General features: G+C 53.5%; 1 protein-coding gene across 6 annotated transcripts in view; it reads left to right on the top strand.

Moving 5' to 3' along the window:
• Positions 1-14,151, top strand: part of CARM1 (coactivator associated arginine methyltransferase 1) — a 43,721-nt gene that overhangs the window by 24,439 nt on the left and 5,131 nt on the right. For all 6 annotated transcript variants that reach the window (XM_055544929.1, XM_055544948.1, XM_055544938.1 and 3 more), the window contains 7 exons: positions 2,184-2,309; positions 4,173-4,279; positions 5,190-5,294; positions 7,844-7,954; positions 9,040-9,217; positions 11,115-11,205; positions 11,385-11,466. In XM_055544929.1, the coding sequence (XP_055400904.1) occupies positions 2,184-2,309; positions 4,173-4,279; positions 5,190-5,294; positions 7,844-7,954; positions 9,040-9,217; positions 11,115-11,205; positions 11,385-11,466 (800 nt within the window). The remainder of the gene's footprint in view (positions 1-2,183; positions 2,310-4,172; positions 4,280-5,189; positions 5,295-7,843; positions 7,955-9,039; positions 9,218-11,114; positions 11,206-11,384; positions 11,467-14,151) is intronic.

Here is a 14,151-nt window from a genome sequence, read left to right on the forward strand (position 1 = left end):
TCCTAAGAGTTTTACAGTTTCCACTCCTACGTTTGTTTAGGTCATTGATTCTTTTGAGTTGGGTTTTTTTTGTTTTGTTTTTTTTTTAATATATGGCATGAGGTAGGGGTCCAGCTTCATTCTGTTGTACAGGGACACCCAGTTGTCCCAGCACCATTTGTTGAAGAGACTATATTCTACCCCCTGAATGTTCTCAGGACCTTTGATAAAAATCAAATGACTATAAGCAGAGGGTTTATTCTGGAGTCTCATTCTGCTGACATAACAGTCCACGCCTCTCCATTTGCCAGCGCTGTTCTATTTTGATTGTTGTACCTTTGTAATGCGTTTTGAAATCTGAGCCTGTGAATCTTACCACTCTGTCTCCAGCTTGTTCTGGCTGTTATGGGGGTGACTGGGAACACTTGGCCGCAGTTGTATGCATGCTTCTCTCTATAAATATATTTTGTTGTTGTCACTGTGGATTTGACGAGCCACTTGAAAGCAAGCTGTAGACATCACAAGAAACTTCACTGTATTTCCATATGTATCTTTCAATAAAAGGGGCATTCCTTTACAGAAGAATGCTCTCGTCACATCTAGATCTTTTTAAAGTTCCAGCACCTGGGGACGCCCCTGCTGGTCCAGTGATTGGGATTCTGAGCATCCAGTGCGGGGGGTGCGGCTTTGATCCCCAGCTGGGGAGCTAGGATCCCACATGCCGAATGGTGCAGCCTCCCCCCAGCCGCCCCCACCAATAAAAAAGCACCTGTAGTCTACACATTTCCCCAGGAGAGCTTAATCGCTGTTGAGAGGTGTTCATTAGGCTGCATTTCAGGACCACGCCTGGCATCTGCTGGGCACGTCTCTTCAGTCTCCTTCACTCCAGGATACACCTGTGCTCAGTTGTGTCCAACCCCACAAACTGTAAGCCCACCAAGCTCCTCTGTCCATGGGATCATCCCAGCAGGAATACCGGAGTGGGGAGTCATTCCCTTCTCCAAGGGGATCTTCCTGACCCAGGGATCGAACCCACGTCTCCTGTGGCTCCTGCACTGGCAGGTGGATTCTTCCCCAATGAGCCATCAGGGAAGCCCTCACTCCAGCTCCCAGCAATTTCTGTCTTTCTTTTCATCTTTGGCCGTTTTGAGGTGACCCAGGAGGTTGTCTTGCAGACTGCCCTGTGAGCTGGCACTGTCTGTTGTCCCCTGGTGATGGGCCCAGGGTTCTGTCCCGCTGTCCCGTATCCGGGCCACAGCATCGGGTCACTTTGTCTCCTGGTGACGTGGTGCCTCACTGTTCGGCTGAGGTGGGGCACCCCACGCTTTTTGAGTGAATGGCCAGTAACCGATAGTGGCAGGCACAGGGATGCAGCGCTTCCTGTGTGTGTGTTGGGTCTGACCCCTGCCCACTGTTAGTTCTGCTTGACAGATGAGAAAACCGAGGACTCAAATCTGCCTGGGTGACACCTCAGTGGCGTAGGTGGGGCGTGAATGCAGGCTGTCCAGCTCCCGTGGCCACACTCCCCATACGTTCAAGAAGGGGACTTTCCTGGTGGGGGCTCCAGTGGTTAGGACTTGGCACTTTCATTGCTGTGTCCCTAGGTTCAATCCCTGGTTGGAGAACTAAGATCCCACAGTGCTGGAAAAAAAAAAAAAATTCAAGGAGAAGGGCTCAGCTGGAGGAAGCAGAGGTGCCATGGGGATTCTTGACTCCCACCCACCCCTGCTCGGCTATGAAGATGCCCCCACATGACACAGAAGGGCTGGCGAAGGAAGGCCCAGCCCCCTCATCTGGACCCGGGGCACCCTGCTGCGTTCCCAGGACCCTCTGACCCTGCCAGATTGCCCTTTGCTCCCCTGTGTCTTCCCACCTCAGGGCGACGTGGGGTTTGGTGCCAGGAGGTGCCCGGGGAGGGGACATCCCAGCAGAGGTGTGCACCCCACTGGGCCCCCTCGGTGCCTACGCACCTCCTCTCCCCACCTCAACCCTGGTCGCCCTGTGAACCACTATCCTCTCCCGCTGGACAGAGTGCGTCCTAGGTCCCCACCGGGGACGCTCACAGGCCACTGCCTCATCCTCAGTGTGGGCCGGGCGGGCAGGGCACATGGAGCACTTCGGGGGGAGAGGTTGGGGGACTGTGAGGACGTGGGAAGGGTGGCCCTGGGACCTGCCAGCTCACGCCCGCCTCCCTCCCCTCACAGATGAAGACGTGTGTGTGTTCAAGTGCTCGGTGTCCCGGGAGACGGAGTGCAGCCGGGTGGGCAAGCAGTCGTTCATCATCACCCTGGGCTGCAACAGCGTCCTCCTGCAGTTCGCCACACCCAGCGGTACGTGTCCCTTCTGCCCCGTGGCTCGCGGGGTGCCCAGAGCTGGGGGGCCTAGGCTCCCAGCATGGCTGGGGGGCACCTGGAGCTGAGGTGAATCAGAACCGGTTCATCTGACCCAGCGAATGACCCATCCACATCAGAAGTATTCCCCAACAGAAATATGTCCACAGTAAGAGTATGTTCTTGCTGCCTGGACACTGCCCCAGACCTTGCAGGCTCCTTTGGGTCCTTCTGGGCTGGGCTCCTATGTCCACTCCTCTGGGAGGCCCGTCCTGACCTCCCGGCCACCCCCCAGGCCTCTTGGAGGGGCCCCTCAGGTGGGGGTCAGGGGCCCAGCCGCAGCAATGGATAGGGTGGGGCGAAATCCGGGGGTCCAAGTGCAGAGGAGATGCTGGAGGGGTCCAGGCAGACCCATCTGAGGGACACGCTAGGTTACTGCTGGACTTGAGGAGCCCCAGGCGAATGGTGCTGAGAGGTGGCCCCAGGCTGGAGACCCCTGGAAGGTCCAGCGGCTGGGCTTGGTCCTTGCAGAGCTGTAATCAGTGAGCCTGATGGTCAGCGCAGGGGCTGGGGTGGGAGAGCCCGGAGTGGGGAAGCCATCTGTCCACAGCCACCCACTGTGATCCCAGAACCCCCTTACCTGTCTCAGTGCCTCTGGCGGAGTGGGGAGGCGTCCCCGGCCCAGACCCTCAGGACTGCCTAGCTTCATGTGGCCCGGCTTCAGAGCTGGGAGCTGGCCAGGTCAGGAGAAGGCAGCCAGGTGACTGCCCACCTCCCACCGGAAGCATTCTTAGGCTCCACCCTAGTTCCTTCTTTATACGAAACCAATCCCAGTTCACTGTTTAAGAAATAAGTTACAGAAACACCAGCAGGGTTATCGGTAGATGTTCATGGTATAAATCCCCTTGTCTTTTTTCTGTTCTGTGGATAGTTGCATTCTAATTTTTTGCCCTTACATCCTATCAGTTTCTTAAATCGTGGTCAATGATACATAACCATTTTACCATGTTAACCCTTTCTGAGCTTACATTTCAGCAGCAGAGTGCCTTCTGTCCAGCTCCGTATCTCCCCACACTGTGTATTTTAAAGATACCGTCTTCTAGTTCACTTCGTTAAAATACACACAAAATTTACCAGCAACCACCTTCATGTGTCTGGACTCCAGAGCTGTTACAGCACGTTCACACAGCGGCGCGCCCTCCCCCGATCCATTGCCAGGACTCTTGCTTCTTCCTAAACCAAAGTTCCATCCCCCGTAAACATTCACTCCCCCTTCTTCTCCCCCAACCCCCACAGTACCACCTGTCTTCATGATTTGATTTTGTTTCTTTTTCTTGATACAAGTTTGTGGTCGGTGTTTCACGTTGGTAATCGCAGTCCATCTGCATAGTATCCGGCTCTGCGGACTGCTGGTGGCTGGCCCTCTGCCGTGCCGCTCGGCGTCCCCTGCGGTCCCTCCAGTCCCCTGACTGGACGCTGGGGTGGTGTCCCTGTGTCAATTTGCCACCCGCAGACACTGCCAGGCGCTGTGGGCGGGCCTGTGCTTCTTTACTGGGGTAAATCCTAGACATCTGATGCCCGGGTTACTCTTGGAAAGCTTTGGCCAAGCTGCCCTTTGGCAAATCTGCGCCTGGGCCCACTCCCACCAGCCTCAAGGAGCACAGCCCCCCTTGACACCTGCCTTCTCCCATGGCAGCCACCACGTGGCCCATGTGGCTGTCCTTTTTCATTTCCTTAAATTTCAACATTTCGGGGGTGGGGATTTTCAGATCACTCATGCTCAAGGTAGAAAAGTCAGGTGCACACCTAGACCAAACTCCCTGCCCCTGAGTGGGCCGTCATGACCTGGCCTCCCACTTCCAGATTTCTGCTCCTTCTATAACATCCTGAAGACCTGCCGAGGCCACACCCTGGAGCGGTCGGTATTCAGCGAGCGCACGGAGGAGTCTTCAGCTGTGCAGTATTTCCAGGTGGGTACATGGCGCTTGGGCCAGCCTGCCGCCCTTGGTGGTTCCTGGAGGCTGCGTGGCATCTGGGTTCCTGTCCTGGCTCTGCCACTTGCTCAATGAGTAACCCTAGACGAGTGTCCTGTGCTTGCTTGGGCCTCGGTTTCCTCATCTGTGAGACAGAGATGCCAGTGCCTGCCTAGAAGGGTTGTTGGAAGGATTTGAGTGCAGATGAAGCTCAGGTTCACAGGCCTTCTGAGTAACGATAGCACAGTTACTGTGTCCTGAGCACGGAGGGCATGCCAGGCACTAGCTCCAGCGCTTTGATGCGTACGGAAGCACTTGAAACCCTCCCAATAGCTCTAGGAGGTAAGTACTATTGTTGTCCCCATTTTACAGATGAGAAAACTGAGGCTCAGAGAGGTTAAGTGACTTGCTCCAAGTCACACAGCTATTATGCAACAGAGCCAAGATGGGAAGCCAGGTCTGCCTGCTGCCCCGGCCCAGGTGCCACGCTGCCTCCCGACCGCCTGGTTGTCTTACAGAGAGACCCCGCAGCACCTCACCTGCCTGGCGCTCTGAGCCCTAGGGTCCTGTTTGACCTGCTCCTCCGCTTCTTTGGGTCCCCTGAGATGGGGCAGGTGGCCCTCGATCGCAGAACCCCGCCTGTGGCGTGTCTGAGTTCTGGGTGGCTTCCGGGGCCCAGGCGCCATCCAGCTGCATCCTTTGGCCGCAGTGACGGCGGTGGTGCGCCCCCACCAACGGGGGCCGCCTCCAGCTTCCCGCTCCCCTGGAGCGGCTGGCTGCGGAGAGCGATGCGGCCTCCCCAGGTTGATCTCTGCCCGAAGCCGACCTTCCTCTGTCGCAGGGTCAGCCAGGGCCTCGGCCGTCTGCCGGCTGCGTGCCCTGTGCCATTGGCCTGTCTCTGTTCCAGTTTTATGGCTACCTGTCCCAGCAGCAGAACATGATGCAGGACTATGTGCGGACGGGCACCTACCAGCGCGCCATCCTACAGAACCACACAGACTTCAAGGACAAGGTGAGCCGCCAGGCCACGTCTGCCCCCCTCCCCTTGCCCTCAGGCTGCGCTCGTGCCTTGCTGCCTCAGTGGCCTCTTCTCTTCTCTTCTTTGCTCATTGATTTTGTCTTTTCTGTCCTCGGACTGTAGAAGCAAAATCTACTTTTTGTAGAAGCCTGGTGTGTATCAGATGGGAACGAAAGGCCCCTGTCATTTCCCTCTAAAACAGCCACTGCCAACAATAAAGCCCTCTTCCAGATGTTTCCCCTTGCGTATATCTATATTAGCATATATATATATTTTAGAGTTATAATCTTTTTTTAAAAAAATATTTCTATGTTTATTTGACTGGGCCAGGTCTTACTTGAGACACACAGGCTTTTTGTTTTAGTGTGTGGGAACTATTTTTTTTTTAGGTTGTCGCATGTGGGATCTAGTTCCCTGACCAGGGATCGAACCCGGGCACCCTGCACTGGGGGCACGGAGTCGTGGCCACTGGACCACCAGGGAGGTCCCTCAGGTTATAATCTTTTTTTTTTTTTTTTTTGAGTTTTTTCTTTTTAGTTTATTTTTTGTATTGAAGGATAATTGCTTTACAAAATTTTCTTGTTTTCTGTCAAACCTCAACATGAATCAGCCATAGGTATACATATAACTTCTCCCTTTTGAAACTCCCTCCCATGTCCGGTCCTGGGTTATAATCTTTTAAAAATATATATATATATAAAACATGGAGAAGGAAATGGCAACCCACTCCAGTATTCTTGCCTGGAGAATCCTGGAGAATGGATAGAGGAGCCTGGCAGGCTACAGTTCACAGGGTCAAAAGAGTTGGACACGAGTTAGCAACTAAACCACACACAAAATAGGATTGTACGCCACATTCACTTCCTACAAAATACTTTTCCCCCACCTAATGTTGTGTCTTGGCACGTGCTATTAAGTTACATGGACGAAATGGAATCTAGTCCTTCCCTAGTTCCTTTTAAAATCTTTGTACTGTTACTCACTGGTACTGCTGACCCTGGAACAGCACGGGCTTGACCTGCACAGGTCCACTTACCCACAGGCTGTTTTTGATGGATATGAACAACCATGCTACACGATCCACAGTTGGTTGAATCCATAGATGTGGAGCCATGGACATGGAGGGCCCACTGTCTGGTTATACTCAGATTTTCTACTGGGAAAGAGTGTTGGCGTCCCAGACTCCCGTGTTGTTCAAGAGTCAACTATATGCGCATGATTAAAGAGAGACCAGATTATATATATTCAGAGAGGAAAGTTGATTCCTTTCTCTTCCCGTAGCTTAGAGTTTGTCCCCCCCCCCCCTTTTTTTTTAATTTTTTTTTTGGCTGTGCCAGGTCTTAGTTGTAATATGTGGGATCCAGTTCCCTGAGCAGGGATTGAACCGGGGCCCCCTGCATTAGGAGCACGGACTCTTAGCCACCAGGAAAGTCCTCTGGAGTTTATTTTCCCTTGCCACATGGACGTTTGTGGTTTTCTCCACACATCTAGGGGGTTCTCTCCACGTGATTCACCTGGATCCACCTTGTCCGGCACCTAGGTCATGCCCCCCCACCCACCATTGCTGAGAATCCCCTCCCATCACTGAGCGCCCCCACCTCCTGCCCACCCCTGGCCCAGGGCCTGAGCCCCCGCAGCCTGAGGAGTTGTTGTCCTCGACATGGCAGCCATCTGTGTGTCCTGGCAGCTGGCATGAGCCACACTGGGGCAGCGCTCGTAGCCTGGGAAGCCCCAGTTCCTTCAGCGAAGCCCCTTCCAGCTCCTCCAGGATGCAGATCCATTTCCTTGTTCATCTAGAGCTCTGAGAGGCACTCAAGGTCCACCCCCCTCACCCCCCGACAGCACCAACGTCTCTATCAGGCACTCAACCTGTGCCCACCCCCACGCCCAGAGTGGGTCTCCTTTAGCTCATGCGCGTCACCAGCAGACCCGTTTATCCCAGCTTTCTGCTCACGTGGTGGCAGTCAGACGAATCCAGAATATGGGGTAGCCCACCATGCTGTGGCCTGGACTCCGAGAGCCTGTGCTGTGGAGCCCGGCAGCCCTGAAGAGGGCACCCATGTGGGAACCATTCCCAGGTCTCCTCTCAGGTTGTGGGGATACCCTGTAGGGCCTGGGGTCGGGGGTTGCCACTTTCTGCTGGCTGTGTGGGCCGTGCTGGTCAGCCCTGTGTCCGAGTGGTCCTGCTGCCTGCAGGGCTCAGAGGTGTCCTGACCTAGTGAGCCCTCACTCCCACACGCCCCATAGATGGCCCAGGCCATGCCTTCTTGAATTGGATCTCAGAGAGGGTACTGGTTCTGACATCCCCACTGTGCTCAGAAGCAGAAGCTCCCCTCCTGCCACCTCTGGATCCAGACCGCAGGCTCCCACTGGGAGCAGGCTCAGGGCAGCTGGCCGTGCGGAGGCATAGCAGGCTGCGGGGCGGGGGCGGGCTCAGCGGGTGGGTGGGTGGGCCTGCAGGGAGCGAGCACCCCTGACACCCCCATCCTTACTGTCGTATCCCTTCACTGCTAGCTTGTCCTCACCGCCCCCTCCTCCCCCAGATCGTTCTCGACGTTGGCTGCGGCTCTGGGATCCTGTCGTTTTTTGCCGCCCAGGCTGGAGCGAGAAAGATCTATGCAGTGGAGGCCAGCACCATGGCCCAGCATGCCGAGGTCAGTGCCCGCTGGGACTCCGGCCTGTCCTCGTCCCCCCACTCTAGGCCTGTTCAACCTGGGGAAGCCAGCTGGTCAGGAACGCGGGGGAGGCCTGACCCCTGGATCCAGGAAAGCCTGGGGACGTCGCTCTTTACTTGGGTCTCTTGTCCCCCAAACTGAGTGGTTTCAGGGGCAGGGGCTTGCTGGGCCTCAGAGAGTCTCTCTTGCGTGATGAGTGGTTGCCCACCAGGTTCATGGGTGGTTCGGGTCTTCAGGGCAGGACTGTGCAGTCACACAGACCAGGGTGGGATCCTGGCCCCCCGGCAAGCCGCCCATCTCTCTGAGCCCCCTTTGAAAGATGGACAACAGGAGTTCATTTTGTTGGTTTATGTTGCTTGGCACCGAAGCCTTCATTCAGAGTTTAACACCTAAAAACTACAAAGACAAATAGTGGGGATGGCTCCCTCCCCCACCTCCAGCTCCCAACCACTTAGACCTCCCAGCAGAGGGAGAGATACGAACACAGAAGCCCTGTGAGCCCCCGTGGGCTCTCCACCCGCCCCTCCCACATGAACATCCACACCGCCGTCTGGCTCCTGGCTTTGCTCTGCTTGTGGTGCATCTGGGTTGTATCTGTCGTGTGAAGAGCTTCATCACTCTAGTGGTCGCCAAGCATCCCTTTGCCTGGCTGGACTGCTGTGTGTAGGCTGTAGTTGACACTGAGGCTGATTCTCGGTCTACAGCACAAACCAGTGCCGCCCTGAGGCTTCGTACCCGCATCCCCTCTCGTGGTGAGGGTACATCTGTAGTGCACACCGCCCAGCACTGGGATCGCTGGGTCAGAAGGTGTGTCCAAGCTGACATTTGGTGGCCCTAGCCAGGCCTGCTTGTCCTCGTACCTGAGGTGACAGTAGGGTCTGGGAAGCTGCAGGAGGGCCGGACCGAGATGGGTGGGGCTGCAGCGACCTCCTGACGGGCCAAGGCTGTTCACAGCTGCAGTCAGCATGCTTACCAGCGAGGTAGCGGGGGATCTGGTGGCCGAGCGTGGACTGAGGCCCTCCCCAAGAGGACCCCCGTGACCCCTGTGGCCTGCCCACCCTCAGGTCTTGGTGAAAAGTAACAACCTCACCGACCGCATCGTGGTTATCCCTGGGAAGGTGGAGGAGGTCTCACTGCCTGAGCAAGTGGACATCATTATTTCGGAGCCCATGGGCTACATGCTCTTCAATGAGCGCATGCTTGAGAGCTACCTCCATGCCAAGAAGTACCTGCGCCCTGGCGGTGAGTGTCCCTGCTGGCATGGCCGTTGCTTGGGTCGGGGGCCCCAGGGGCCCTGCGGGGGGGGCGCCGGGCTATCACTCAGTCCAGGTGTACCGCAGCACCCTGCAGGTCTGCGCTGGCTGCCTGGGTGCCAAGGGCATCAGGGCCTTCACGCCCACTCCCTACCCTGACCCAGCCCCAGATGACTGGGCCCCAAATGAGGCTACTTGTTGGGCTGCCTCGGCATCTTGTGCCACCCGGGGACAGTGTCCCAGTTGGTCTGTGGTCAGAGCCAGAGTTGGTTTCTGCCAGCACCTTCTCTGAGGAGCCACCCTGGCATCTTTGTCCCTAGGCTTATAGACTTGCCCTCGGCCTCATAGAGCCCTTTGCTCCTCAGGGCCAGGAGGCCATGGGAGGTGTGGGGGGTGGTGTGTGTGTGTGTGTGTGTGTGTGTGTGTGTGTGTGTGTGTGTGAGTGGGGTGGGGGTTCTTGGCACTGGGACGCAGCTGTGTGACCTCTGTGTCACTGTACCAGCCCGTCTGTGCTCTGGGGTCTCTGGGTTCCTGTTGACCCCTGTGTCACTGAGGTCGGGTCTGCACTTGGCCACGCACATCTGCTGCTGTGTCCATTCTCTGCTTACCTCTGGCACATGTCTCCATCTGTGTGTTTTTGTACAGGAAAGGGGTTGTGTGTGTGTTTTTGCGGTACAGGATGACCGTGGCCAGGGCAGAGCGTGGAGGCCAGTGCACCTGCAGGCCCTGTAGGGGCAGGAGCCGGGCTGCAGGGAGAGGGGAGGTGGCCGTGGTTCCCCACAGCTCTGTCCTGCTTTCCAGGTGTATGGGCAGCCAGGCTGCCCCAAGGCTTGTCCTCTACCTGCTCTTCTCGTGCTTGGCCCTGCAGCGTGGTGGGCCATGCTGGCCGGGGTTAGGAGGGTTTGCGGGGAGTGGAGTTGGGTTGATAAGCAGTGGTGGCCCCAGCAAAGCGTGGTCTCCTCCTCCTGGGGTTCTGTGGGCAGCTGCCCACTCACCCCACTGGTCAGGCAGCCTGCCCAGCCCCCTCTCCACAGCCTGCATTAGTGTGGCTTGGTTCTATCTCAGGGAGCTCTTTGAGAGCATTAAGGGGAACTCCCCCCAACCCCCATAATTGCTCTTCAGCTACCTTCAGGCAAGGGGGGGGGCACTTGCCCATGATTCTCCAGGGGCAGGCGGCCTGGCTTGTGGCCTCTGGGCCAGAGAGCACCTCGCCTTCCCCACCCCACGGCTGCAGCTGAAAGGCAGGCAGATTCCCGGTGCCTCCTCGGACAAAAGGAGCGAGGGAGCCCCACATCTGGAGGCCAGGTGACTGGAGGCCCCAGACTCAGAAGTAGGCAAGAGCTCCTGAGCCCTGACTGTCCTCCCGCTGGCTCTGACTCACCCTCTGTTCCTCGAGTCAACAGATGGAGGCCCCACCCCGCCCCCCCATTTCAGGCCATGCATGTGGCCCACCCTGCCTGGCAGAGGCCTGTGCAAGGGGATTCGGCTGAGGCCGTGATGGTGTGGCCTGGGGCTCACCCTCGCCCTGTCCAGAGTACTTGGCTTTGTTTTCCCCACTGCACACCGGTCCCAGAGACACCATCCAGCTGATGGAGCAGGACCCCTGAGGCCCTGGAAGGTGCCATCCTGTCTCCCAGCCCTTGGAAGGCTAGGTCTTCCTGCTTCCCTGGCTAGCTGTCCAGGTTCAGTGAGGAGGTGGATGTCAAGTATTCTGTGGCCGCTGGCAGAGCAGGCGCTCGGTGCCTCTGCACTGCATGGATGCAAGAATGAGTGAGTGAGGAGCTGGGAAAGCCCAGAGTTGGGGTTCTGGGGCCCTCTGAGGCTCTGCCAGGCCCTGCTGGATGTCCCACCCTGATGCCAGCACCCCTCCCTGCCCCCACTCCCAGGAAACATGTTCCCCACCATTGGTGATGTCCACCTGGCACCCTTCACGGACGAGCAGCTCTACATGGAGCAGTTCACCAAGGCCAACTTCTGGTGAGTGTGCTCCTCGGTGTCCTGCCTCCTCAGGGACAGCCCCGCCTCTCTCTCATTCCTTATCCTTCATAGGACCTAAAAGACGGGCTGGATGAGGGCCAACTGGGAGAGAAGGCAGTCTGGCCCGCCTTTCTCCTGCTGCTGGTGACCTTGCCATGGGGGGCGGGCGCTTTCTGCAGGTACCAGCCATCCTTCCACGGAGTGGACCTGTCAGCCCTCCGAGGTGCTGCAGTGGACGAGTATTTCCGGCAGCCTGTGGTGGTGAGTGGGGGCACTCAGGGCACTCCTGGAGTTAGTGCTGGGCGTGGCCCTCATCTGGGGTGACAGAAGGGAAGCTTTCTTGTCAGCCTGTGCAAGCTGTGCAGCGTGAGGGAAGCCACTGAAGCTCTGAGTTTCTGCCCCTGCAGGGAGCTCTCACACGGGGATGTTGGGAATAAAGTAGCAAGGCATGTAGAGTACTTAGCTCACAGCATGCAGTACTTGTTATCAGATGCATTGATCCTTGATGAACTGATTCTGTTCAATTGACTTTAATTATTGAGATTTTTGAACTGATATATAGACCCATGGTTCAAAAATCAAAAAAGTACAAAAGTGGAAACCTCCCACTTCTGTACCCTAACACACAGTTCTCTTTCTTTATAGGCAAACAGTCTTGTTGTATATCTTTTAGAACTCTTATACCTAAACGTGCATGTACAAATATATACATTTTTTCAATCTTTTTTCCTCTCAAAGTATAGAATAATCAATGTGTTGTTCTGTCTTAGTTTTTCTGTGTTCAGAGAACATACACTGTATGAGTTCAGTCCTTTGAAGTTTGTTCACAGTTGCCTTATGCCCGATGTGTGTTCTCTCTTGGTTTATGTTCCCTGTGTACTTCCTTGAGAAAATGTGTACCAATCACTTGTTGAGTACATTGTTATATTAATACCAATTCAGTCACATTTGTTAATCATGTTGGTCAAGTCTTCTCTGTCTACTGATTTTTTTATTTGCCTTTTCTGTCTATTACTGATTGTAGATTTATTTCTCCGTGTAGCTCTGATAGTTTTTGCCTGATTTTTTTTTTTTTTTTTTACATTACTGTTATTAGGTGCATATAGGTTTAGGATTATTTTTATATGTTCCTGTTGGATTGATCCTTTTGTAACTATAAAAAGTGTCTTTATTTTAAAAATGTCTAATAGTACTGTTGCCTTAAAGTCTGTTTTTTCTGATAATAGTTTAGCTACTCAGGCTTTCTTTGATTAATCTTTATACGATACATATTTTTCCATCATTATACTTTCAACCCTTTTATAACCTTATTAAGGTTTATCTTATGTAAATAGCATGTATTTGAGTTTTGTTCTTTAACCAGATTGATGGTTTTTGTCTTTTAATTAGAATGTTTAGATTATTTATATTTAATGTAATTACTGGTCTTTATGGCTATAAATCTGTCATCATACTATTTTTTTTTTAATTTATCCTGACCCTTCTTTCTTTTTACCTCTTTTCTTACTTCCTTTTGTCTTAATAAGGTACATATTATCCCCCCACCCATCCCCGATTGTCTTTCACTAGTTTTGCAAGACTCTAGGACAGCATCACTTTAAACATGACCTCTGCCCCATGTTTCTTCTCTTGGTTCCCTGATTATGTGTATATGAGACCTTTTCACCACATCTCAAATGATTCTTCTACTCTTTACTCTTTTCTGTATTTTTCCATCTTTTTTCTCCCAATTAACTGCATAATTTTTACATTGTCTCCTTATCCGTCTCCCAGTTTCAATTTTCTTGACGCTATGTCTAATCTGAGTTTGTTCTTGGTTTTTCTTTGGAAAAAAAAAACAAAAACATTTTCTTGTGATAAGAGCTCTCAGGATTTAATCTCATAACAACTTTCATATGTATTGCAGAGTTAATTGTATTTATCACGTTGTACATTACATTACTGGTACTTATTTTATCTTACAACTAGAAGTTGGTAGTTCCTTTTGATTGCTCATCCAACACTCCCTCCCTGATTTTGTAAAATTTCAGTTCTAGAGTTTCACCTTGCTTATTTTTTATTTCAGTTCTCTGAAATTTGTTCCCTCTTTTTCCTTGAACGTGTTAAATATAAGTCTCTGATCACGTGTAGTATCTGGAGGATAAGTGGTAAATGTATTTCTGCTCTTTCTTCTCTTGGTTTGGTTCTTTGTTCTGTCTCTTGGTGTGCCTGGTCCTTAAGTGTCAGAACGAAAAATTATAGAGGCTCTAGAGGATAGAGTTGACTCACTGGAAAAGACTCTGATGCTGGGAGGGATTGGGGGCAGGAGGAGAAGGGGACGACAGAGGATGAGATGGCTGGATGGCATGGCTGACTCGATGGACGTGAGTCTCAGTGAACTCTGGGAGTTGGTGATGGACAGGGAGGCCTGGCGTGCTGCGATTCATGGGGTCACAAAGAGTCGGACACGACTGAGCGACTGATCTGATCTGAGAGGATAGTTTTCTTTCCAAGGATTTGTTTTTCTTCAGGCAAGTAGCCATAAGGATGTAGCACCTTGGTCCTGTGAAGCATTTAAGATATTTGGAGGCTGCTCTTCAATTCTACTTTGTTGCCATATTGCTAGCTTCCCTGTAAGGCAGCAGTTCTCAAACACTTTCAACTCAGGACCCTTTTACATTCATAAAAATGTAGGATCCCAAAGAACTTTTGTAAATGTGTGTTATATATATATATTTTTAAAACAATTAAATTTTGTTTTTATTATTTTTGGCTGTGCTGTGGACTTGAGTTGTGGGGAGCAGGGGTACTCTGTGGCCGCTGCAGTGGCTTCTCTCGTTGCGGAGCGCCGGCTCTAGGTCACTTGGGCGTCAGCAGCGGCGCACAGGCTTTAGTTGCCCTGCAGCATGTGGAATCCTCCCAGACCAGGGGTCAAACCCGCTCCCGGCATTGGCAGGTGCATTCTTA

This window comes from Bubalus kerabau, chromosome 1, assembly GCF_029407905.1.
Source record: "Bubalus kerabau isolate K-KA32 ecotype Philippines breed swamp buffalo chromosome 1, PCC_UOA_SB_1v2, whole genome shotgun sequence".
NCBI classification, from domain to species: Eukaryota; Metazoa; Chordata; class Mammalia; order Artiodactyla; family Bovidae; genus Bubalus; species Bubalus kerabau.